This window comes from Protopterus annectens, chromosome 3.part0, assembly GCF_019279795.1.
Source record: "Protopterus annectens isolate FY-2018-M chromosome 3.part0, PAN1.0, whole genome shotgun sequence".
Classification (NCBI taxonomy): Eukaryota; Metazoa; Chordata; order Ceratodontiformes; family Protopteridae; genus Protopterus; species Protopterus annectens.
Window position 1 is genome coordinate 891,990,440 of NC_056731.1, and position 26,656 is coordinate 892,017,095.

The 26,656-nt window shown below is 44.0% G+C and overlaps 1 protein-coding gene across 1 annotated transcript in view; it reads right to left on the reverse strand.

Annotated features, from left to right (window-relative positions):
* The window catches only part of LOC122796947 (unconventional myosin-X-like), a 970,199-nt gene that overhangs the window by 62,055 nt on the left and 881,488 nt on the right, over positions 1–26,656 (reverse strand). Inside the window, exon 4 of the mRNA XM_044065721.1 lies at positions 22,429–22,616. Within this exon, the coding sequence (XP_043921656.1) occupies positions 22,429–22,616 (188 nt within the window). The remainder of the gene's footprint in view (positions 1–22,428; positions 22,617–26,656) is intronic.

The following is a 26,656-nucleotide window of genomic DNA, read 5'->3' on the forward strand; positions in this document are numbered from 1 at the left end:
GAATACCCCAGGCATCTTAACACTGCCATCACATACTGTAAATGATGAAGAAGTTTGTCCTTTCCTTGGGCCAGTATCAGGCAATCGTCCAAATAAGGATAGATCTGTATTCCTCTTAGCCTGAAAAAAGCTACCACTGGAGCCAGAACCTACGTGAACACTCTGGGCGCAGTAGATAAGCCAAAGGGCAATGCAGAGAACTGATAATGTGAAGTCCCAGCCCGAAAACGCAGATACTTCCTGCAACTGGGCCTGATAGGAACATGAAGGTAAGCCTCCTTGAGATCCAGGGTCACCATCCAGTGATCTTTGCCCAGCAGAGGTAAAAGCTGTTGTAACATTAACATTTTGAACTTGGGAATGTCCAGATATGTGTTGAGGATGGATAAATCCAAAATTGGTCTCCACGTGTTTCCTTTCTTTGGTACTAGAAACAGGCGAGAATAAAATCCTAGGCCCACTTCTGGCAGAGGAACCAGTTGTATGGCCCCTATTTGAAGTAGTAGAGAAATTTGTTTGCGAGCCTCTAGTCTTTGCTGAGGAGGAACGTCCAGCATGCCTTTGAAAGGAGGCAAGGTATGGAAATAAAACTTGTAACCCTGGTGTATGATATCCAATACCCATTTGTCTTGGGTAACCAACATCCAATTTTCCTTGAAGTGTGCTAACCTTCCTCCCAAAGGTGCTGCCAGGCAAGAAGGATCTGGCAGCTGAAAAAGTAGGTCATTGGGCCTGTTTATGAAAGGACTGGCCCCTGCCCTCACCTGAAGATTGTGCAGGGGAACTCCCTGTTCTAGGCCTGAAAGAACTCTGAGCTCTGCCCCTACCACGTCTAGATCTACCCCTAGACCGAGAATCATAAGAAGGATACGTCCACCCCTTAGCAGGCCAATTCCTACTAAATTTCGGAGGCTGAACTTGCAAAAAATCTTTAACAGTCTGCATAGACTTAGCCTTGTCTTCCATTTTCTTCAAGACTGACTCCACAGGTGAACCAAACAACACATCAGACTGCAAAGGAGCATCCAAAATCCTTGTCTTAACATGGTCAGATAAATTCTGATCCTTCAACCAGGCGTGCCTCATGAAGAACTGAGCCAGTGGCAGCCACCCTAGACGAGGCCTGCACAGCATCAAAACCACACTGTAATGAATGCTTACCCACCTGTTCAGAGACATGCACCAAATCTTGCAATTCTTTACACTCAATGCCTTCCGCCAGAGCATCCACCTTAGACTTCAATTGAGAAAGAAGAAAGTTTTGATATTTCAACATATGAAACTGGCAATTCAAAGCCCTCATAGCTAAGGTAGAAGATGTATAGACCTTCTTTCCCCATCTATCCAAAGCTCTGGCTTCTTTATCTAGAGGAACCGGATTTTTTACAATAGAGGCCTTGACACCCTTAGGTCCCTGACTAATAGTTTCTGGGTCTGCCCTAGGACTCTTATAAAGATATTTGTGAGCCTCAGGCACCCTATAATACCTATCCGGCTTAACAGGAGCAGGCAGAGAATCAGGATTAAGTGAAGCCTCTGCAAACACATCTTCCACAACATCCAGAACAGGGGTATAGCCAAAGGCCTATGCTGGGGTAACAGCAAAACTCCTAAGCCTTTTCCTAGAATCAGAGAAGTCCTGACCTTCCCACTTAAAATGTTCCCTCATAGAATGAAGTGTCTCTGAAAAGAAAAATCCTCTGGAGGAGAAGCAGAAGGAGTGGAATCATCTGCATCAGAATCAGAATAAGGAGAGTACTCCTGCAAGTCTTCAGCCGAAGACTCTGAAACATCCAAGCCTGTTCAAAACTTCCCAACTCTGGCTCCACCCTAGGCCTCTTATCAGGAGGGGGCATAGAACCTCTAATCAGAGTAATCAAATCTTCTGCCATTTTAAGCATGTGCTTCTTAGGCACAGACCCTGCTGAACTAGGAGTGACCCCAACAGGAGCTAAAACTGGCCTGCCTCTGGGAGAAGCCTTGGAAACCGAAGGAGAAGGCCTAACCACCCTAGGAAGGGAGGGGAGTACAGTAACTTGAGAAGCCCCTTCAGCCTGGCCTGCCTCCTGAGAGACTACCTCCTGCAAAATCAAAGTCTCCCCCTGAGACTCCAGAGAAGTCTCCGTCGGAACCACCAGTTCCACTGAAGCCTCTAAAGAACTGGCGTCCGGAACGGACGACTCATCTTGCCTGGGTTTAACTGCTTTGTCTTTGCGCTTCTTCAAGAGAAGCGGCCGGAGAATCCGACGGCATATTATAATTGCACCGCTTCCCAAAGACCAGCCTAGCACAATCTAACCTTCGCAATAGTGCGTTTATTGAACCTAGCACAAAAGCGACACCCAACAACGTCGTGCTCAGGCCCCAAACAAGGAATACACAAAGAATGATAATCCCTATGCGGTATCTGTTTCCCACAAGAAATACAGTTATTCACTTTTTCTTACATCCGGTTAAATACTGAGGCAAGAAAAAACAAAATAATCTAACGGGTACTTAGCCAACTTGGATTCGGTCTGAAACTCCGACCAAAATTTCAGAACGCCGAACGGCACTTGCAACGCTGCTTCTGCATCGGACCATGCGGCAAAAAAGACTGAGGAAATGACGTCGGTCATGCGCTTTTGTACCCTGACGTCCTGATGTCAGTTTTAAGCGCCTTGACCGACGTCAGCCTAATACTTTGGTATTCGGGCCGACCGAGGACAGCGGACTACCCATATGTAAGGACTGCAGCAATGTGAGATGAAGAACATCAGTGGAACCAAAACTGGCACGGCTTCTGGAAACCATGTCCAATTTGTAATGTGAAATGAATGTATGAGGAGAAGCCCAGGTGGCTGCTGCACAAATGGAATCTATTGGCAGCCTATCCTGAAAAGCTACGGATGTAGCTAATACCCTAGTTGAATGAGCTAGAGCTTGAGGGTAGTTTTTGATGTCTTATCTCATAGATGAAGGTAATTGTAGAGGTGACCCATCCAGAGAGGGATACTTTAGTAACAAGAAGGCCCAATTTTCCTTCCGCATATGACAGAAACAATTGATTAGATTTCCTGAATTGTTTAGTCCTATCTAAGTAATATCTAAGTTGGCGATGAACATCCAAAAAATGTAGCTTTTGTTCCGACCTGTTTGAATAGTTAGGGAAAAAGACGGGGAGATCAATAATTTGGTTTAGGTTTACTTGAGAGGAAATTTTGGGCAAAAAGGATGGATTAGTACGGAGGGATACCCTACCTTTGTGAAACACTAAGTAAGGAGGATGACTGCACAAAGCATGGAGTTCAGATACCCTTCTCGCTGAAGTTATAGCTACTAGAAAAAGTGTCTTCCAAGAAAGCAACTTCAGAGAACATGAAGCTGCCAGTTCGAAGGGGGGAAGGATTAAGGATGCCAGAACCAAGTTCAAATCCCATTGAGGCGGGGGATCTTTGATTGGAGGTTTGTGAAGAAATACGCCCCTTAAAAAGGCTTTACAAAGTTTGTGAGCCATGATGCTAGACTCCGAGACACCAACATGAAAATTAGATATGGCAGCCAATTGAACTCTAATGGTAGATGCAGATGATCCTAAATGAAAGAGTTCTGCTAGAAAATCTAGAATAGACTGGATAGGTGCTGTAAAGGGATCTATGTTTTTTGACGTTGCCCAAAAGGAGAAGCGTTTCCATTTGCTACTATAAATCTTCCGGGTAGAAGATTTATGAGAGGCTATCAAGATATCTCAGACCGAGCGAGATATTGAGGGAAGACTGGCTAAGGTTGGAATCGGAGAAACCACGCTGTGAGGTTTAGAGAAAGCAGAGATTGGTGCAGCTGCCCCGATTGGTGGGTTATCAGATCTAGCACTGGGTCCAGATGCCAAGGCTGCTCCAAAAGGTAACGATGAAAAAACGGAAACCATATCTGTCGAGGCCAGTAAGGGGCAATGAGGATCATTGTCACTCTCAAGGCGATGGCTTTCTGAATTAGTTGAGATATCAGTGGAAAGGGGGGAAAGGCATACAGAAGTCCCCGGGGCCAATCATGAACTAGAGCGTCTCTGGTGGGATGGTCTGGTAACGAGAAGAGAGTGAAGAAGTCATGACACTTGCTGTTTTGGGGAGTAGCAAAAAGATCGCAGCAAGGTTGGCCCCATCTTAGGAATACTTCTTCTAGAACTGATTTCTTTAGAGACCACTCGTGGGGCATGAGAATTGCCCTGCTCAATTTGTCTGCAATAACGTTGCATTTCCCGGGAATGTGTGTTGCTATCAGAAAACGCTGAGAAGAGATCGCCCATTGCCAAAGTCTGAGTGCCTCTCGACATAAAGGGTATGATCTGGTTCTGCCTTGTTTGTTGATGTACCACACTACGGACATATTGTCCGTTTGAATTGCAATAGTCCCAGTGGGAAGAGAGTTGTGAAGGGCTTGCAACGCTAAAAGCACTGCTCTCATCTCTAAGACATTTATGTGCAGGTGGCACTCGAAAGGTTGCCATGTGCCTTGGACTGTCCTGCCCTGATAATGCCCCCCCCCCACCCGATCAGGGAGGCATCTGTTGTCAACGTGGCAACTGGGGGGGGGGTGAAGGGTCTTCCTCGGAGAAGTTGAGGTGATGTGATCCACCAAGACAGTTGATTCTTGCATGATTGAGTTATCAAAATGGTATGGGACATCGGGAGCTGTTGAAAGGACCATTGAGTAAACAGCATCCATTGGAGGATCCTCATGTGAAAGCGAGCCAAGGGGAGAAGGGGAATAGCTGCTGCCATGAGTCCTAACACCTTCAAAACTAATCTGGCTTTGACTTTGATGCATTGTAAGAGAAGGGAAACTTGTTTTTGAATATCTGACACTCTCTGCTATGTGAGTCTGGCTGAAAGATTGAGTGTGTTTAAGGTGGCGCCTATAAAGGTAATAGATTGACAAGGCAGATTTTTCGAAGTTTATCGAAATGCCTAGAGCTTGGCAAGATTGGATGGTGAAGTCCCTGGATAGAAGAAGCTGATGTCTGGTGGTGGCGGTAAGGAGCCAGTCGTCTAAATATGGAAACACCTGGAATCCTTGACGTCTCAAGTGAGCCACGACCACTGCCAAGCATTTGGTAAACACATGGGGGGCTGTAGTGAGACCAAAGGGCAGGGCCCTGAACTGGTAGTGACTGGCTCCCAGCCTGAAGCGGAGATATCTCCTGGAGCATCTGTTCATCTTGATGTGGTAGTACGCGTCCTGAAGATCTATCGAGCACATCCAATTGTCCTGACCCAAGAAGGGTAGAATGGACTGAAGTGTGACCATCCGGAATTTTGTTTTCCTGATATACTTGTTTAAGTAGCGGAGATCCAGTGTGGATCTCCAGTCCCCTGTTTTTTTTGGTACCAAAAAGAATTTGGAGTAGATTACGGATCCTTGCTGGTCTGCTGGGACTGATTGGATAGCTCTTTTTGATAGCAGCTTTGAAATTTCTAATGCTGCTTGTTCCCTTAGACCGGGTGGAACATCTGGAAGGGATCTTTTGGGTTGGGATGGGATGTGAATAAAGGGAATTTTGTAACCATCGGATATGATCGACTGTACCCATTTGTCTTGAGTAAGGGAAAGCCAGGCTTTTGGGTACAGGGATAATCTTCCCCCGACTGCCTGTGAAGGTGGACAGCTGGGCAGCCCCTCAGGGATGCTAAAAGGGTTTATCAGAGAACATTTCTCTGCTACCCTGGTTTTGCGGACCTCCTCTGCCTCTAGGGCGGCATCTATTATTATTCCCCCCTCTGCCTCTAGAGGGGAATCGACCTTGTGCGTCAGACGAGACTCCCTGGGATTGTTTGCGGAACCACATCTTTCCTCCCCTCTGACCTTTGGGATAGGGTCTAGAAGGGGTAGAAAAATGGACTCCTATGGCAGAGAGAGTCTTACCTTCTACCTCGCACCTGGTCAATGTATCCTTCACCTGTGGACCAAACAAGGATGATCCATCAAAGGAAGAATTGGTGAAGGACGCCTTGAAAGGGTCCGCAAAGTTGCATAGCTGCATCCAGGCGTGACGTCGTAAGGCAACACCTGTGCCTGCGGCTCTACTCGCCCCATCTGCAGCATATGAGACCAGCCACATGGAGGAGTTAACGATGGAATTCAGGGTTGCCAACTGGGAGTTCATTGTGTCTTTGAACCCCTCAGCTGTAGGATCCTTTATCAGTTCACCCATATCCTTGAATAAATCTCTCTGGAGACGAGTGAAGTGGCATAAGTAATTCAGCGAATGCATTGAAAAGGTTGCTGATGAAAACATCCACTTACCGTACCTGTCCATGGTCCTAGATTCCTTATTAGGAGGATGGACAGGAACCAAAGGATCGGCTAACTCCTTCTTAGTGGCCGCAGCCACCACCATGGCATCAACAGGGACACCTTTGGATAAAAAATCTTTATCTCTAGGGGCAGTAATAAATTTAGATGGTCTCCTCGGGGTGGGTTCCACTGAATCAGGAGCCGTCCAAGCCTTCCTTGCCACCACTTCCATAAGGGGGTCAAAGGGAGGGGGACACCCAGGAGGAAGAAGGGTGAGAGCCAAACGCCTCAAGATACACTGACTCATCCTCCGAAGGGTTAAGGGCTGGCCAGTTCCCCCTCTGTTTGAGGATCTCAAAGATGTCAGCAAAGGAGACATCCTCAGAGGGGGATCGAGGGGAACCTTCAGATTCCTCTAAGTCAGTGTCAGAGGTGATAGACTCAGGGGAGTCAATGTGCTTCCTCTTGCACTGCCTCTTCCTAGGGGGATCTCCTACCGGGTTCAGGAGAAGCCTCGGAAGAGGAGGAAATTCCCAATGGGGAAACTTGAGGAGTTGGCTCTCTGGGGTCTAAGGCAAGGGGGTGAGTAGAAATCACCGCAGGCACTGTAGATGAGGGGGCTGAAGGAGCCGACTGTGGGGCAGAACTTGGTTCTAGCACGCTCTGCATGACCTCGAAGGCACCCCTGTCAGGCAAGGCCAGAGGCCCCCCCCTCCGAAGAGAGAAGGACCTCCCCCGGCACCGACAGGGACGGCTCCGAAGCCGATGTCAGAGCCGAACTCACCAGCGCCGAAGCCCCGAGAGGGAGAGCGAGGTTGGACAAGGGTCCGATGCCACTTGCCCCCTCGGAGCAGACGAGGGAAGCTCGGCGCCGAGATTCCTCCAAGGAGGAGATCGAAGCAGACGACAGAGCCGCTCTATCGGATCTGACGCACTGACAGTCATGGCTCCGACAAGCCCTGGCTCCGAACTCAAAGGAGTCGGAGGAGGAATGTATTGGGGAACGGAAATAGCCACTGACTGCTGAGTTGGGCTATGCAGCATTTGGGCCAGTGCCTCGGACTTGAGAAGTCTACTCACTACCCTTTGCAAATCGTGGTCAGATAACCTGGAAGACCGTGAGGAATGAGTTTTATGGCTCCATTCAGAAAGAAGAGGGGATCCTGGCGCTGAATGCACGGAGCTGATAGAGGGGGATCTAGATCTCTTCCTAGACTGTGGTTCCGATAAGAGTATCGGAGCCAATGGAGTTTTATCAGCCTCGGCTCCAGCTAGAGCTGAGGTAACAGTATGAGGCTTGGAAACATCGGCTCCGGCCAGAGCCAATGTCGAAGCCGACTTAACCTTTCCAGCAGTCGACTCAGAAATCGGAGCCAACTGTTTGGAAGTTTTAGAAGGCTTCCCCGACACAGACTGAGTCAGGGGGCCTTCAGGCTTTAACAAGCCACGCAAGATTAATTTATTCTTGCGTTCCTGCAGAACTCTAGGGCTAAAACCATGACAAACAGTACAAGAGTCCTGCAGGTGCAAAGGTCCCAGGCAATACACACAAGAAGTGTGACCGTCTGTCAGAGACATTTTCTGACAGCATGAGTCACACTTCTTGAAGCCTGAGACCTTAGCGTCTTTTGACATAGTAAAAGGAGTGCCTGACAACACACAAACACACTACAGACACACAAACACACTACAGACACACCCTCTACCTAAGAAAATTATCAAATTATTAAGGCTAACACAAAGCCACAAACACACATACAAGCCCTTAACAAAAAAACTACTAATTTAGTCACACTAAAGGACTGGGGGAAGGGAAGGGGCTGAAGGCCTACAAGTTAAGGGAAGAAAAGGAAGGGAATATAGACCCAAAAAACAGGGATCGATTTATCTAAATATTAATTAAACTAAAAAGGTTATGGCATGAAACAATAGGGGGTTAAGAAATACCTATTATGGTAAAAACTCTGACTAACCTGCCTGAACCGGTAGAAAAGCACCTCGTCAGCTATAGCGGCAAACGAGATCTGAGTAGTTACCGCCTAGCATTGTGGGATATAGGGGAGCCTCGTGCCGGTGGAATTAGCTCTCGAGCTTTAGTATTGGCCGAGTCGGAACTGAGGATCGGCTCCGAACCCATCCAGCAAGAATGAAGGCGAGATGGACAACTTAACATCATAGGTTCAGGAAACTGTTACAATTTAATTGTGCAGGCAGTTTGAGCAACTAAGCTGGTGTGCATGTGTGTAATTTTATATATGTGTGTGCGTGTGTGTGCGTGTGCGTGTGTGTGTGTGTGTGTGTGTGTGTGTGTGTGTGTGTGTGTGTGTGCATGCGTGTATGTATTACAATAGTTGGCAGGCTTGTAACTGCAAGTCTTGCACATTCAAATTGTTTCCAATTAAAGATATGTGCTCAAAAAACTAATGCATTCTCATTGCCTAGCTGTACTGGGCAGTGCAATTAATAATACAAAAAAATAGTTCTACTATGAAAAGCAGACTTCCTTAAAGCCAACAAACAGTAAGGAAGAAAACAATGTCACAAATTAAGGGCAAAAAAATGAAATTGTTTCTTCTAGGGGGCAAGCCCCCCTGCAACTCCCAATTTGAGGGAAAGTCCCTTAAACATACACATACCAACTCCATGGTCATACTAACTCAAAGAAGGGAGAGACATCCCAAAATAAGTGAATCACTGCCAGAACACACTTAGGACCACATCAGCAATGATTTCCTATGGGAAGCACTGTTCTGTGTTATAGCTTTCATCTTTTTTTTTTTTTTTGTTACCTACACTAGTGTAATTTCACCTCAAACAATTGTAGGGAAGCCCACACACAAACAATAATGTGAAAAACTGGATCAACATAGGAAAATATATTACTCACCCGCCATATCCTTCAGTGACATAACACTGGAATGCACTAAAAGAATACTATCAAAATCATCTGCATTCAGCTGCAAACGTGGACTGGCACTCACCTAACTACTTGAAGACAATTAGAGAGGTTAAATGTCAATACTGGTGACTCCGTGGAGCAGGCATTCTTCTACAGGTTCTATTCACATTTTACAGATACACAGCATACAACAGAAGTCAGAAGATTCAAGAGTGAGAATCATCTCTCAGTCTCTCCAACCTACAAATGGCCAGGCTCCTTCATGTCAAGTCTGTGGGTCACAGCTCACACTATTTAGCCCTTCTAGATTTCAGGATGAAGCAATTTATATATTTGTGCATGCATTTAATTATTTATTTTCTGCTTTCTGGAAATGTGATGTCAAAACAGCCTGTGAAAGTCAGAGAAGTTTTCTGAAAAGGATCTTAAGGATAGTGTGCAAATATAGGCAGCTCCACTCTATCAAAATTGTTATGCTCACAGATGACAAGCTCTCAAGTTTTGACAAACATCCACATCTTAAAATAAATCTTACTAGCACAGTGATGTCCCTGCAGAAAAGGAGCAAAATACTGCAATACACTTCAAAGAGTACATGAGGCAATTCTCTCAGTGATGACTATGACAAGAAGATGAATCAGCTGTCACCTACTGAACACAGTGGGCACTGCCTTAGCCTTTAACATACAGCTGACTACAACACGACCAGCTTTTGATTTTCTATGGACAGCCCTGCAGTTTGGGGACAATGACTACAGCCAAAGAGCTTCTACTACTTACAAGGCCACTGCCTTGCAACACAGTATCAATGTATCCTGTTTCACAGCTGAGCTGATAAAATCTGCAAATGGCAAAGGACCAAATTTTATTTATTTATTTTATTTTACATTTGTTGACTGGGCTAGTCTAACTGGATACATGTCCATTTTAAGTACAGGCCCGGGGAGAAAAACTCCAGGAAAACATAGAAAATTAATAGAGGTTATGACAGAAACAATGTAAAAACAGCAATTGTTACATAAGAACATTATAAAAAACATTTTTTTTAGATGAACATAATTATAATACTCAATGTAAATAATAACATAATCAAAAATCTGTAAAGGGTAATATACTAAAGAAGGTACAATATACATGTAAACATAGATTTGTATGCAAAACATTGTACATTGAAACATAGAGAAGGAGGGTTGCAAAGGATGTAGGATGAAAATTAGAATAAAGGAAAAAAGTTAGTCAGAGTTGGTGCAGCAGCATAACCAGTGTTTATTCAGAAATAGTTTTATATTACTTTTAAAAGTGAGAGAGAGGTCTGAGATGTGAGGTCAGGCAGTAATTGATTCCATAATTTTCCGACAGCGTTAGAGAACAAGGAGTCACCTGCTGAGTTTTTTGATTTGGTAGTATTAATCAGCATTTTGTTTGAGGAGCGCAGATTCTTGAGATTATTATAAGGTGCAATGAGGCTAGAGAGTATTGGAGTGTTGCTGGGTTGATACAGGGTCATATGGGCTATTGTAAGTTGGTGGAATTGAAGCTGGTTAAGAATTTCTAGCCAGCCTAGTTGTTTTAGATTCAGACAGTGATGAGTTCTGAAAGGAGAGCCTGTAGCAAATCTAGCAATATTGTTATAGGATGTAGCTAGTTTGTTGAGGTTATTTTTTAGAGAGGTTGGTGTATACAGGAAAAGCATAGAGAAGGGTTGAGATTAAGTGAGCTCTGGCTATAGCAATCCTTGCTACTGGTGTAAGAAAGGGTTTGATTCTGTAGAGGGATCCTAGTTTTCTGTTAACTAATTTTATTGTGGTATTAATGTGAGTATCAAAGTTGAGGTTGTTGTCAATTGTAACTCCTAAGTGTATGGTGGTTGGGTCAGGAGAAATAAGAGTACCATTATTGGATGTGAGAGTGAAATGTAAAGGAGTGGACTTTTGGGGTTGGTGAGAAGAGTAACAGTTTAGTTTTTCGGGGGTTTAGGAGGAGGCAGCGGTTAGAGAACCATTGTTCTACAGTATTGAAAGCTTTATGGGTAAGTGAATGAAGTTCAGCTTGGGAAGTGGCTGAATGAGAAGTTATGTACTTACCAACGTTCCATATTAGTTGTCTTCTTCTCGCCTTCTTTCTTGCTGGATGGGTTCGGAGCCGAACCTCGGCTCCGACTTGGCCTATTACTAAAGCTTGAGAGCTATTTTTACCGGCTCGAGGCTATCCTATGTCCCATAATGCTAGGCGTGATATACCCAGATCTCGTTTGATAGCTAACACTATGGACATACATGTCCCCACCATGACAGAGAAATCTACCTCTATCCATCTAGGTATAAAAAAACTCTTATAAGAGTTACCAAGAAAGGGAAAGAGGTAGCTAAGGACATAACTCTCATGATAACACATCTCAGAAGATACTCTCGGTCTTTCCAGGCTAGGGGGATGGAGGGTGAAACGCAAGAAAGAAGGCGAGAAGAAGACAACTAACATGGAACGTTATGGTAAGTACATAACTTCTCAATGTTAAGTTGTCAATCTTGCCTTCATTCTTGCTGGATGGGACAGCGTCCCTAGCACCTTAGTCCTGGGTGGCTAAATGGAACAAACTCTTGAGTACAGTGGAATCAAAATCAGCCCTACTTCTAGAGGTCATGTCCAGCTTGTAATGAGAAATGAAGGTATGAGGAGAGGCCCATGTGGCCGCTGCACAAATGGAATCCATTGTCAATCTTGCCTGAAAGGCTACTGAAGAAGCTAATGCTCTGGTTGAATGAGCTCTGGGCTTAATAGGGAGCCCTTTATGCCTCAATTGGTAAATCAACATGATAACGGAGGTCAACCACCTGGACAAGGTTACTTTGGAAACTGGCAGGCCTTGTTTCCCTTCCGCGTAAGACAGGAAGAGCTATTCTGATTTCCTCGTCTGCTTGGTTTTATCCAAGTAGAAGCGTAACTGACAGTGAATGTCTAGACAATGTAACTTCCGTTCAGACCCATTGGTATAAAGTGGGAAGAAAACAGGAAGATCGATGGTCTGATTCAGATTTTTTTCAGAGAGTACTTTGGGTAAAAAGGACGGATTAGTCCTAAGTGACACTATCTTTATGAAAAACAAGGTAAGGAGGGCGAACACAAAGGGCTTGAAGCTCTGATACCCTTCTCGCTGAAGTGATGGCTACTAAAAACAGAGTTTTCCAAGAGAGCAACTTTAATGAACAGAAAGCCGCAGGTTCAAAGGGAGGGAGAATTAAAGACAACAGCACCAAATTAAGGTCCCATGGTGGGGGAGGATCTTTTACCGGGAGCCCAAGTAAGAGGGTTCCTTTTAGAAAGGCTTTACAAAGTTTGTGTGACATAATGCTGGTCTCTGATAATCCAACGTGAAAATTCGTAATGGCTGCCAACTGAACTCTGATGGTGGCTGAAGAAGAACCCATTTGAAAAAGTTCTGCCAAAAACTCTAAGACTGTATGGACAGGGGCTGTAAAAGGATCAACTTGTTTCTCCCCTGCCCAAACAGAGAAACGCTTCCATTTGCTACCATAAGTCTTTCTGGTAGTAGACTTGTGTGAAGCGAGGATGATGTCACAAAATGAATGAGAGATTGAGGGAAGCCTGGCTAGGGTTGGAAGTGGAGCAACCAAGCTGTGAGGTTGAAATTGGAGAGATTGATGCAGCCCACCCGACTGATGTGTCAGAAGATCTGGTGCTGGGTCCAGATGCCAGGGTTGATCTAGTAGATAACGTTGCAGGAACGGAAACCAAATTTGTCGAGGCCAGTAAGGGGCAACAAGGATCATTCTGGATCTCAAAACAGTTGCTTTCTGGATTAGCTGAGTAATTAAGGGAAAAGGGGGAAAAGCATACAGAAGACCCCGGGGCCAATCGTGGACTAGAGCATCTCTGGGGGGGAAGACCTGGGAGAGGGAAGAGGGTGAAGAAGTCTGGGCACTTGCTGTTTTGAGGGGTTGCAAAAAGATCGCAGCAAGGCTGACCCCACCTCCTGAAGATTTTTTCCGCTAATAGCTGATTGAGAGACCACTCGTGGGGCATGAGAATGGCCCTGCTCAGCCTGTCCACTATGACGCTGGACTTCCCGGGGACATGCATTGCTACCAGAAACCATTGAGAAGAGATCACCCACTGCCACAGTCTGAGTGCTTCTCGACATAGGGGGTAGGACCTGGTTCCGCCCTGCTTGTTGTTGTACCACACTACAGACATATTGTCTGTCTGAATTGCAATAGTCCCGGTGGGTAGAGAGTCTTGAAGGGCCTGCAACGCTAAAAGTACCGCTCTCATTTCCAAGACATTTATGTGCAGGTGGCTTTCGAAAGGCTGCCATGTGCCCTGGACTGTCCTGCCCTGAAAATGCCCCCCCACCCCACCTGATCAGGGAGGCATCCATTGTCACAGTAGCCACAGGAGGAGGAAGGACAAAGGGTCTGCCCTGAAGAACCTGAGGGGAGATCATCCACCACGAAAGGTGTCTTTTGCATGACTGAGTGATTACAATGCTGTGTGACATTGGAAGCTGTTGAAAGGACCACTGGGAAAACAGCATCCATTGCAGGATCTGCATGTGAAAACGAGCTAGGGGAAGTAATGTGACAGCTGCTGCCATGAGACCTAGGGTTTTTGGTACGAATCTGGCCTGGACTCTGCTCTCTTGTAGCAGGATTTGAACAACACCTTGAATGTCTGAAATCCTTTGTACAGGCAGTTTTGTGGACAGTTCGACAGTGTTTAAAATGGCGCCTGTGAAGATAATAGACTGACAAGGCAGACTTTTCAGAGTTTATAGAGATACCTAGCTCTTTGCAAATTTGGAGGGTATAATCTCTGGAATGGAGTAGCTGACGCTTGGTGGTGGCAGTAAGGAGCCAGTCGTCTAAGTATGGAAACACCTGGAATCATTTTCATCTCAGGTGAGCCGCAACCACTGCCATGCATTTGGTAAACACCCTGGGGGCTGTGATGAGGCCAAAGGGCAGAGCTCTGAACTGGAAGTGACTGGCTCCCAGCCGGAAGTGGAGAAACCTCCTGGAGCGCTTGTTCATTTTGATATGATAGTATGCATCCTGAAGGTCTATAGAGCACATCCAATTCTCCTGACCCAGGAAGGGTAGAATGGACTGAAGCGTGACCATCCAGAATTTCATTCTTTGAACACACTTGTTCAGCCTGCTAAGATCCAAAATAGGTCTCCAGTCCCCTGTCTTTTTTTGTACCAAAAAGAACTTGGAGTAGACTCCAGATCCTTGTTGGTATGCTGGGACTGGCTGGATGGCTCTTTTTTTCTAGCAGCTTTGAAATTTCTAGTGCTGCTTGATCCTTCAGACTGGGTGGAATGTCTGGAAGGGGCCCTTTTGGCGGTTGTGGGGTATGAATAAAGGGAATTGTGTAACCCTCGGATATGATCGACTGTACCCAATTGTCTTGCGTGAGGGAATGCCAGGCTTCTGGGTACAGTGACAGTCTTCCCCCGACTGCCTCCGAAGGTGGACAGTCGGGCAGCTCCTCAGGGGTGCTGGAAGGGTTTGTCAGAGAAGGATTCTCTGCTACCCTGATTCTGCGGACCCCCCCCGCCTCTCGGGTGGTGTCTATTATTGTTCCCTCCTCTGCCTCTGGAGGGAAGCTCACCATGTGCGTCAGGCAGTACACCCTGAGGTTTGCGGAATCACATTTTCCCACCTTTCTGACCCTTAGGGCATGGTCTAGAAGGGGTAGAAAAACAGACTCCTACGGCAGAGAGAGTCTTGCCTTCCTACTCGCACCTGGTCAATGTATCCTTCACTTGAGGTCCAAACAAGGCAGAACCATCAACGGGGGTGTTAATGAAGGATGCCTTGAAGGGGTCAGCAAAATTGCAAAGCCGCATCCAGGCATGTCTCCTTAGAGCAACGCCCGTGCCTGCAGCCCTACTCGCTCCACTGGCTGCATAGAAAATGAGCCGCATGGAGGAGCTGACAATGGAGTTAAGGGTCCCAAGCTGGGAGTTGATTTTTTTCCTGAGACCCCGCAGCTGATGGGCCCTGTAAGGTATCACCCAGTTCCTTGAGAAGGTCTCTCTGGAGACGGGTGAAATGGCACAAATAATTCAGCGACCGCATAGCAAAGGTCGCTGAGGAAAACATCTGCTTGCCATACCTATCCATAGTCCTAGACTCCTTATTAGGAGGATGGACAGGTACTGAAGGGTCAGCCAACTCCTTTTTAGTGGCCGCCGCCACCAGCATGGCATCAACAGGGACACCCTTAGTTAGAAACTGCTTGTCAGAAGGGGCTGTAATAAATTTTGTAGGCCTCCGGGGAGTTGGTTCCATAGTATCCAGAGCCGTCCATGCCTTTCAAGCCACCACATCCATGAGCGGGTCGAAAGGCGGAGACACCCAGGAGGTGGAAGGGCAAGAACCGAATGCATCCAGGTACACCAACTCATCCTCAGAAGGGTTAAGGGCAGACCAGTTTCCCCTCTGCTTAAGAATCTCCAGGATGTCAGAAAATGAGACATCCTCAGAGGGGGACCTTGGGGACCGTTCTGAGTCATCTAAGTCAGTGTCTGATGTGACAGACTCAGGAGAGTCTACATGCTTCCTCTTGCATTTTCTCTTTCGAGGGGGCTCCCCTGAAGGATCAGGGGAGGCCTCGGAAGAGGAGGATATGCCCAATGGGGCTACCTGTAGCATTGGTTCTCCACGCTCAGGATCGGGAGAGCAGGTAGAGACTGAAGCAGGCACCATAGAGGGAGGAGACGAAGGAGCCGACCGTGGAGCAGGCACAGGGGCGAGCACACTCCTCATGACCTCAAAGGCACCCCCTATCAGGCAGGGAAGGGGGTCCCCACTCCGAAGAGACAAGGACTCCTCCCGGCACCGAGAGGGATGGCTCCAGGGTTGAACTCACCTGCGCCGAAGCTCCGAGAGGGGGAACAGGGTTGGACAAGGGTCCGATGCTACTTTCCCCCTCGGAGCCAATGAGAGAGTCCTGGCACCCGGATCCCTCCAAGGATGGAACCAAGGAAGAGATCGGAGCAGACGAGGGAGCAGAGAGGAGTGGTATTGGCTACGACGTTCCGACGGTCCCAACCCCTACGATCTCAGGCTCCGAACTCACAGGAAGAGTCGGAGGAGAAATCGAAGAGGGAGTAGTGAAAGCTACTGACTGATGAGGAGGGCTATGCAACATTTGGGCCAGTGCCTGCGACTTAAGTAGTCTGCTAACCACCCTATCGAGGTCATGACCCAACAGCCTGGAAGACAGAGAGGAATGGGACCTGTGACTCCGCTCCGATAACAAGGGAGACTTCGGAGCTGAATGGACAGATTCCAAGGAAGGAGACCTGGAACACTTCTTGCTTGAAGATGGCTCCGACAGCAGAGTCAGAGCCGACTGAGGCCTCGAATCATCGGTTCCGGCCGGGACCGATGCAGTGGTAGTAGTAGCACCGCTCGGCGACAGCTCCAAACATGGAGCCAACGGTTTGGCGGGCTTGGAAGGTTTACCCGATGAAGGCTTAGCCGGGGAACCTTCAGGCTTTAACAAGCCTCTCAAAATAAGTTTGTTTCTGCATTCATGCAGGACTCTTGGACTGAACGCATGGCAGACAGAACAAGAGTCTTGCAGGTGCAGAGGGCCCAAGCAATATACACAAGAAGTGTGACTGTCTGTCAGAGACATCTTCTGACAGCACGAGTCACACTTCTTGAAGCTTGAGACCTTAGTGTCTTTCGACATCCTGAAAACAAGGATGACTGGCAGACAAGGACAACTCAGGGAGGTCTAGTCACAATCAGCCAAACACACACACACAAAAAGGTTGTAACAGACCAGAATAAACAAAAAAAAAACCCACACTTATTAATACAATTTAAGTAGGCACACACATACATCTACAGACAAAAAAGTATGGAAGAGGTTTGGCCAAGGGCCTAACTATTAGGTGAGGGGAAAAACTGTATCAAAAAACTACCTAAGAGGGAATCCTAAACAGGGATCTAAAGGGTAGAAACTATAAAACACTATCGCTAAGATTTTAACCCAAAAAGCTGACTAAAATCAAGAAAAGTATTAATACAACCTAGAGCCGGCAAAAAGACGCAACCTTGTAGCTGAAGCAGCAAACGAGATCTGGGTATATCACACCTAGCATTATGCGACATAGGATAGCCTCGAGTCAGTAAAAATAGCTCTCGAGCTTTAGTAATAGGCCGAGTCGGAGCTGAAGTTTGGCTCCGAACCCATCCAGCAAAAATGAAGGCGAGATTGACAACTTAACATCAGATTATAGTAGAGTCATCTGCATATTGAATGCAGGTGGAGAGTGGAATGGCTAAATGAAGGTCATTGATATAAATGTAAAACAGGAGTGGACCTAATATGGAGCCCTGTGGAACACCTAGGGAGATAGGAAGGTGATTAGTTTACTTTGCCAGAGTACAGCCTGTTGTCGGTTTTCAAGGTAAGATGTGAACCAATTCATAGAGGGTCAAGTGAAAGGGATTTCAGTATGTGTAGATTGAGTTGGTGATTAACCATCTCAAAAGCTTTAGATAAATCAACAAAGACTGCAGAGGAAAGAATATTTTTGTTGCGGTTTTTGTTGATACAGTTTGTGAAGGATAGCAGGGCAGTGGTGGTATTGTGGAAAGGTCTGAATCCATGTTGACAGTTGGCTATTAGGTTGTGATGATGAAGGTGGATAAAAAGTTGTTTGTGAATGCACTTTTCCATTATTTTTGCAAGTGGAGATAGTAGAGCTATGGGACGAAAGTTAGAAAAGTCATTGGAGTTCCCACTTTTATGTAGTGGGATGATATGAGAAATTTTCCAGATAGATGGGATACTGCCTTCATTTATGGTTCTATTTATCAGAATGGAGATGCGATATGCAATAGCTTTAGCTCCTTTTTGCAGGAATTCTGCTGGGAGTTTGTCAGCTGAAGGGGTGGTTGGTTTTAGTTTTTGGAGAAGGGAGCAGATATAGGATGTGGACACTGGTTGTAAATGAAATAATGGGGGTGGGTTGGTAGTGGGAGTAGGCAGATTAGAGGTGTTGGGAGATAGATGGCTAGCAAGAGTTTGGATAGTGTCAGTGAAGAAAGAATTAAAGGCATTGTCTGTTTGTGTTGGATTCTCAGCGTTAGAGCCTAGTGGGTTGGGGGTGATAGTTTGGCCTGGGTATAGAAGTTTATTAACGCTAGTCCAAAAGTTTTGTGGTTCCTTGAGGGAGGATTGTTGTAATTGGAGGTAATAGTTTTTTTTTGTCTAGTAAGATGGCTTTTTTGTATTATTTCTGCATTGCCTAAAGGTTTGGTGATCTCTAGGATTCTTAGTAGTATGCCATTTTGCCAAGGATTTGTTTCTGCGAAGGGTTAGTTGCCTAGTATTATTAGAGAGCCAAGGGGCTGGTTTAGCTTTATTTCTAGTAGATCGTGTTGGGGCGTGATGGTCCAGGATCTTTAAGAATGTGGAATTAAAGTATTCAACTGCTTTATTTATAGGGAGAGATTTTAATGGTGTCCAATTACATTGTTTAAGTTCTGTTTGGAACAGCTCGGGGTTAAAATGAATTTTGGTGCTTACTGTTCTGAAAGTGTTAGGGAAAGTTAGGTTGGTTTTATGTCTGATAATGTACATTAACGAATGGTCACTTAGGTCATCTGGAAGAGTTCCTGTTGTGTAAGTCTGATGAGGACTATTAGTGAGTATCCAATCCAAGGTACTATCTGCATTGTTAAGTCTATTAGTTCTGGTAGGGAAGTTTATAGTTTGTGAGAAACCATAAAGGTTAATATGGGTGGTGGGGTTTGTACTGTTACATGAATTCCAGTCTATATTAAAGTCCCCTAGGACTATGTTTTCTTGTGGGAGATTAAAAGAAAGCCAATTGAGGATATATTTGAGTAAGCTAATGTTATTTCCTGGGGGAGATATGCACAGATGATATATATGGCTTTATGTGTGTTAAGCTGGAATTTAGAGATAATTATTTCGGCATTATTATCTAAAGGTTGGTTAAGATTTGCACTGCTAACTTGTAGTTCTACTTTGTAGAGAATTGCTACCCCTCCACCTTTTTGGTTGTGCGGTCTAGTCGAATTATGTTGTAACCTGGAAGGGTGATTTCATTGTCTTTTATAGTAGGTTTTAGCCATGTTTCTGATAAACATAGGATGTCAAATAGGTGGACATCTAGGAGGGCATGAACTTGAGTGATTTTATTGCAAATAATGCATATATTAAGATGAGCAATAGAGAGTGAATTGGACAGTTTGGTAGGAGGTACGGTACTAGTTTTGTATTGGTTACAGTTTGCAGTGGTAAGGGTAGAGTTTGGGCCAGGGTTAGGATGAATGTCCCCATCTATTAAGGAGTGGAGGATTGTAAAGTGTTTAGGTTGGACAGGCTTACAATAGTAGTCAAATGATTTTTTAGTTTTTAGGTTGCTATATTTAATGTGTACTAGTCTGTGATGTTTAGCTAGTAGGTAGCTGGGTTTGCAAATGAAATTTAGAATGTCTGGAGAGATAGCTAGTGTTGGTGTTGAAGTGCGTTTGGAAGGGTAGAGTAAAGAGGTTTTTCATAGGAGGTTGAGAGATAGGTAGTGGTTAGAGCAGGTAAGAGTGAGACCAATATTAATAGCTGTAATTGGTATGGCATGATTGATTTAGACATAATATTGGATAGTGAGGTGGGAATTAAAGTTGAGGTAGGTTTTATAGGTAGGTTAGGAGGAGTGTCAGTAGGTGGTGTGTATTAACAAGAGGGGATGAAAGGTAAGGTATCAGTGGGTGTGTTATGAGAATTGGGGCTGGGAGTGGTAATGATGTAATTTGTGTGATTGGAGTTGGTGTAACGGGGGTGTGTCTTTAGAGGAATAAATCTAGGACCACTGGGGGTGGGTGGGAATTGGGGGTAGGGGAGCGGAGTGAGCCCGAAGGGTGAACGGAGCGGGTAGAGACAAGAGAGTGGACTATCAAGGATGACAATCTGTGAAGTGGGAAAATTCAGCAGATAAGTCTGAAAGTGAGAGAATGTAAAGGTAAGTGCTGCCTCTTGCAGGATAGTCTTAAGGAGAGAAGCTCTTTCTAAATGGAATCTATGGAATCTCTTGATATAGGTTATAGAGGGGTGCATGTTAGGTCACTGAAGGTAATTTCTCTGACAGCAAACAAAACGAAAGTACTGCGCCAAAACCACTTTCGCAGACAGTGGAGATTGCCTTTATCTCCAATGTTGTGCAACCTCAAAGTTGGCATATGTAATTTTGTGGCATGGAGGAATCCTCCCATGTGCAGGGGGCTTGTCTGTTAGTGTTCACAGAAGGTGGTTTCAGCAAATATATTTTTTCTTTTTTGCATGCGCCATGACTACCTTCACAGAGATGACATGTTTTAGAGTCCAGTGTCTTAGACCTAGCTTCAGAATTATCTGACAATGTCAATGACATGGCAAGATCGGTAAGGATATCACCACTCATTGTAAAATTGACCTGAACTGGACGGATACATCTTGAAAAAAAAAATACCATGACATTTTAAGAAGAAAGAAAATATTGTAAACATATACACACACACATATCCATATACTTCTCTGCTATAAATATTGTGGGAAACTGTGATACTTATCTCAAACACCTTAGTGTAATACATTTCTGCAGCAAAAACTGTTTTGGCAATAAAATATAAGTCATTCATTTAATCTGGTTGGTGGCACAGAATGCTCTCTAAAATGTTCATGTTTCAATAAAGAGTTCAACTGTGGACATCAGTATCAGTGGCAAACCTACAGGCCACTGCACTTTTTAATAGAAATGGGTCAGCTGGCAGACTGAAAGGTCTTTATGGAAATGGCAAAAATCAAACTTCTCCAGAGGTCCTCAACCTTTTTGTTCAAAATAATATGAAATATTTTACCTGGGGAAGAGTAGTGAGGCTGGTGCCACTAGATGTGCATTCCAGTGACTGAATATGGACACAATGACAGCTTTCTCTCTTGCTTTGTAAGTACATAATTCATGTCACTTTTGTGTCTTTGTGACTTTGGCCTGGGTTGTGGCAGAAAAGGAACCCTGGTCCACTTACCTGGCTAAGAACTATACAGGTCTATTGGTGACAAAGATAAAATGCACAGATTAGGAGGCAATGGCAGAAGCTGCATGCCTGAGTAACCAGCGCTACCCTTCCTCCTTGTGCTTTTGCAACAGTTTCAGAATATGCCTGTTGTACTTCTCTGAACTTTGGAAAAAAAATGGAAAGAAAGAACTTTCGGTAGAGGGGAGGCAGGGTACTTGGCACAGCAGACCCTGGGGACTGCATGCACTGGATTTGTCTGCAAACAGCCCATCTCACAGTATTCACATTATAACTTGTACTGTACAGAATATTTTGAGGTACTTCAGCTAGTACAGTATATACATGTTTATTGTTGAGGCAGAGTACTATTTTATACAAGCTTACTCAATAAGTTCCCCAAAGCTACAGTTTATCAACAAAATAAATGCCATTTAATTTTTCTAGCTACTGCTACAACCTGATTTTCTATGTTTTATGGACGATTACGTCATGCTGACAAAATGACTACTTTGCATGTAACAAGGGAAGCTCCTAATAAGGCTACATGCAACAGCAGCTTGCTAGCTCTAGAAAAAAATAAGCATCAGCTTATACATGAAGTAATTTGCTGATTGGTTCATTAAGAGTTTCACAGTGCTGACATTTTTCTACCCTTTTGAAGGTGCATTCAGTACTGAAATTACAGTCTGTGCGACAGTGCATTTGCCCAGGTAAGTACTGAAGTCTTTTCATTAATATTTTGAGAAACTTGTACTTTTAAAACACCACAGATCAGCTTCATTGCAAGTTCACTGGAAACAACAGTAATAATGTTTTGTTAATACATGTTAATGCTCCCATGATTCCACCTCTATTATTTATTAATGCGTGTCTCCTAGAGGCTCTGTACGTGATCATCAAATTTTAATGAAACACTGATGACATGCAAATCAACACTCAGCAGGTCTGTAAATCATGTACTTTTCATTAAGCTGTTTTTAGTCATGATGGGAAAGGACAAAATGTTTAATGTTCACAGGTTAGATAATACAAAAGGTTGAATTCTGACGGGTGGCATATGACATAGTAATTCTTATACTTCAAGCATACTGCTTTTAGTTAATGCTTTGTGATAATCTGATACACTTCCTGATAGCAACAAATTAAATCAATTAAAACGTTTAGCACATTTACTGGCTAAAAAACATTTACCTGATGAGGACACATTGGTTGTCATGGCGTTTCCATAGGCAACGATAGCATTCATTGGCAACAGAAAAGATATGAGGTGCTATTTCTCCAAGATGGTGCTTGCTGTACAGTTCTATACAGCTGTGATCATACAGTTCGTGAATAATCTTGTATGGGTTTACTGAGGCAAGGATGGATCCAATGTAGGTCTGCAAAACCAAGCATAAGGTTGAAAAAATGTTAAAGTTGTAGAGCTGCAGTTTGTTATTTTGTTCAGACAGACATGCATCCATGTAACATTGCTGTGAGTTGCTGTACCTAGTGCAAAGAATATCTTTCTTACTGTACTTTAGTCTCCATTTCTTTTAATTGTACCTTGTTTTATCATCCAGAATAAACTAAGGACAATCAGAAGAGACTCAGGATCTTTCAGCTGTGCAATTAAATAGTACAGCATTATAAAGCTTTAATCTATATTTATATTTGATATCAATGCAAGTCCACTGGGAAGATACAATTTTCAGTAGAAGCCTAGGGAGAAAAGCTCTATATGCAGGTAAATTGCAGACAGCATGTAACAATCTCCTATAACTACTACATGACCTAATGAGTTTTAAGAGCTCTCTACCCAAAGAAAATGCCAAGGTTAATGCTGTTGATTATACCACTGACTCCTAATCCCACCTAATTTTCTGCATGCAAGTATCTGTCCCCATCCATCATAAATACAATGCAAGTTTAAAAACAAACCCTTATGGTGGTCCACTACAACCATTTGGTTCAAAATAATAAGAAATATATTACAGAAGAAACAGTGGCCCAGAAATAAACTTAAATACCACAGCACTAAAAGTGACCACAAAGGAGTAAATAAAGAGATAAGTAAAATGATTAAAATCCATAAACTAAAATCTATGAACCTATGAACAAAGCATTGCTGCAGCTTCCAAAGACAATAACAATGCATTACGTAACTCAGAAACGCAGGAATAATACTCAATACTGCATTGTGGTACCTCCTACTGAGATCCTGAGGAAATTGCAAACATGCTAGCAGACAAGTTTAGCTCAAACTTCACCTACCCACCCTCAGTTTTCTGCTTCACACCAACCAGTTGGCACCCTTCCCATGATCACCAATGGACAGATCTTACAAGCCCTCTGCAACACTAAAAAACAGTATTAGATTTATGAGTCTACACAACCAAGAGTTGACACTAATAGAGCAAGAAAATACTGGCTTATGTGCAACTATTGGGTAAACCAGTAAAGCCAGTGTCTCTCACACCCAGCTTTTCTTACCTGTCTGCTAAACAGTACGTTAAACAGATGGCTTCTGCTGTACCTTGGATTAGGTTGCCCTATCTTCAGTTGGGCAACTGCCTCTCCCAACTACTATCCTTGGTCAGCCTTGAGACATGTACTGCAATTCAATCTATTTTCACTAAAACTATGCATCATCACATAGAAAACATTCCATTAACAAGTTTGATAAAAAAAAAAAAAAAAAAACACCCAAGGATTAAGAAATATTTCACATTAACATTAGATGTTGATTGCACTGTATTTTGTACATTACCATAGCTCAGGACCAGACCCTTTTCTCCGGGGACTAGCCCCACTCCACTCAGTTAAAATTTGATCTGCACATTCACACTGCAGTCAAAAAGACACTGAAAACCATGCTCTCTTTACAGAGCAAAGCACCTGCTAAGTGATCATAGCAAAAAACAGCTTCCCTCCCTTCTCCTTCCTACCCTCCTACATGTTTCAACAATATTCACAAATCTCAGTTCATCCAAACACAATGTATAAAGCACCTACAACAAAATTAGCAAATTTGCCTGCAGCCTCCCAAACAGGTCCCACTGCTGCATGGCGCTCAATACCCTCAAACTAGCTTAAACGTTTTCAACATATTACCCTCACCCAACTACTCAGAGCACACAAAATACTTCACCATCCACTCACAATCACCCTCACTGTCAAATCACTTCCAAAGGCATGTACCAAATAGAACCCTAAGATCCTCAGAACTTAAACTGGTGCTATTAACTCAAACAATTATTACGCTGACTCCCTATTCGCTGTTGCCATCTCCAAGGCATGGAACAAACTTCCAAACCACATCAAGATTTTAAATAGCTTGTAACAATTCAAATCTGCCCAAAATTATCACCTGGTAGCTAATAATCTATGCAACTCTACTGCACCTATGGTTTGAAGTATGCAGTCCTAACACTGTCTACTACAAGTGTATTAATATAGTATTTTTGATTTTACTCACAATATCTTGAAAGCATGTATTCTTTTATTCTATGCTTTGTAAATAATGTCTGTTGATGGTTTGCTTTGAAATACATTGCAAATATGTTTGTTGGCTGCTTTTCTTTTGAATTGTCAAAAATGTATTTCTGTCTGGTTTTGGAGCTTTTCAGACCGACTTTCTCAGTAAACAAAAGCAAAAAAAACAATAAATAAACATACAGAATTTTCTTATTAGTATAAAACACTAACACACTAGCTTTCTTCCAAACCTAACTGAATCTTAGGCTCTCAACAGGGTATGCACCAGAGGCCTGGAGAACTGCTATTGTGGTACTTCTCCACAACGGAGCCCAACCACTGATCCTGGGAACTACAGACCAATTAGCCTTACCAATATCATTTGTAATGTAACAGAACATAAAATCATGGAACTTATAAACAAGGATACTGGCAGCTTACAAGCCCTGGACCCACACCAATTTTACTTTGTGAAGGGTAGATCTTGCCTACTTAACCTGGTGGATTTCTCTGAGAAAGTCAGAGGTCAGGAACAAATTCAAGTCTGTGCACACTGTCTCCCTGGAGCTGACCAAGGCCTTTGATACTATTCTTCAATTTGGCATTACAAAACAAACTGTCTCGGTTTAATATATCCCCCTACATAACTAGAAAAATAGCAAACTGGCTTTTAGGCAACCCACTCATTCAAGGGCAGTGGCACACTTCTGCAAGGTTCTGAAAGACTGGGCACCTTTGCCTTCCCTAGGGTTCCATGCAGAGGCCACAACTTTCTGGCAACTACTTTGATGGTGTCATAACTGACATAAGGTGCTTATGGCTGGGAAAGATTACAGATGGCTGCAAACTTGGAGCAGTTATCTCACTTAAAGGCACTCATACCTTCCAAAAAGGATCAATCTGCAACTTAAATTGACAGGACCACGGACTAAAGCTAACCATGCAGAAATGCAGTGCTGTACTTTATGGGAAACAGGCAACCCCCTGAATTTATCACATAAATGACACCCACAAAAATTAGATACAGTATTATGAGATCTGGCCATGTTCATAGACAATGAAGTCTTCTCTGAAAACCATATCTCAGCTGTTGAAAAACTTTTTACCTAGCAAACCATCCAAATCAAAAGAAGTCACTGTCACTCTCTACTCTTCTCTCGTCAGGCACATACTCTGATATAAAGCCTCATTTTGCATGTATCTAGCCAGATGCATCACTCAACCAGAAAAAGCTCAATGTTCCATTACAAAGAAAACCTCAGGTACGTGCTCCCCAATCTAAAAGTAATGACTAAAAGCTCCATCTACCGTTACAAACTTCTGCACATTGACCTCTCTCTGACCTACAAGACAGCATATGACTCCATCATTATTGATGATCTCAGTGTTTGTAAAACTTCAGGTACCACAGGCACCAGTCGCAAATACCTAAATTTACATCAAAGCATTAACAGAACTTGTTGGTGGGCTTGATAACTCTTCCAAAGAATAATCTACCCTACCTATACAATACACTTCCTTCTCCAGATCAAAGCAGTTCAGTTACTCTCCTCAAAAATAACCTTTATGAATGGATAGGGATCCATAAATCTACCCCTGGTCTTGGTGCCTTGTCCCTTATGGAAAGGGTGAGCAACTAGTGGTTACTGCAGTGGCTGGGATGCTAATAGTTTACTGGACCAATTGCCTAGTACCTACCTATGACCTTATATTTTCACGCTACCTGTTGTCAACTACTTTCTGTTCTGACACTGGGATATCTTGTGTAGTTTTAGTCTGATTTTGCTGTGACTGCTTTTGAAGTGATGTGCTTCATTTTATCTTATTCAAGGTCACAGGGTTACAGAAGCCTTGCTCAGCAAGCAGTTTGACTAAGGCAGAAAACCAGTTCTGGGTGCGATGCATGCACAAGTAAAAGTACAATTAAAGTACACACACGTACACACACACACACACACAGCAT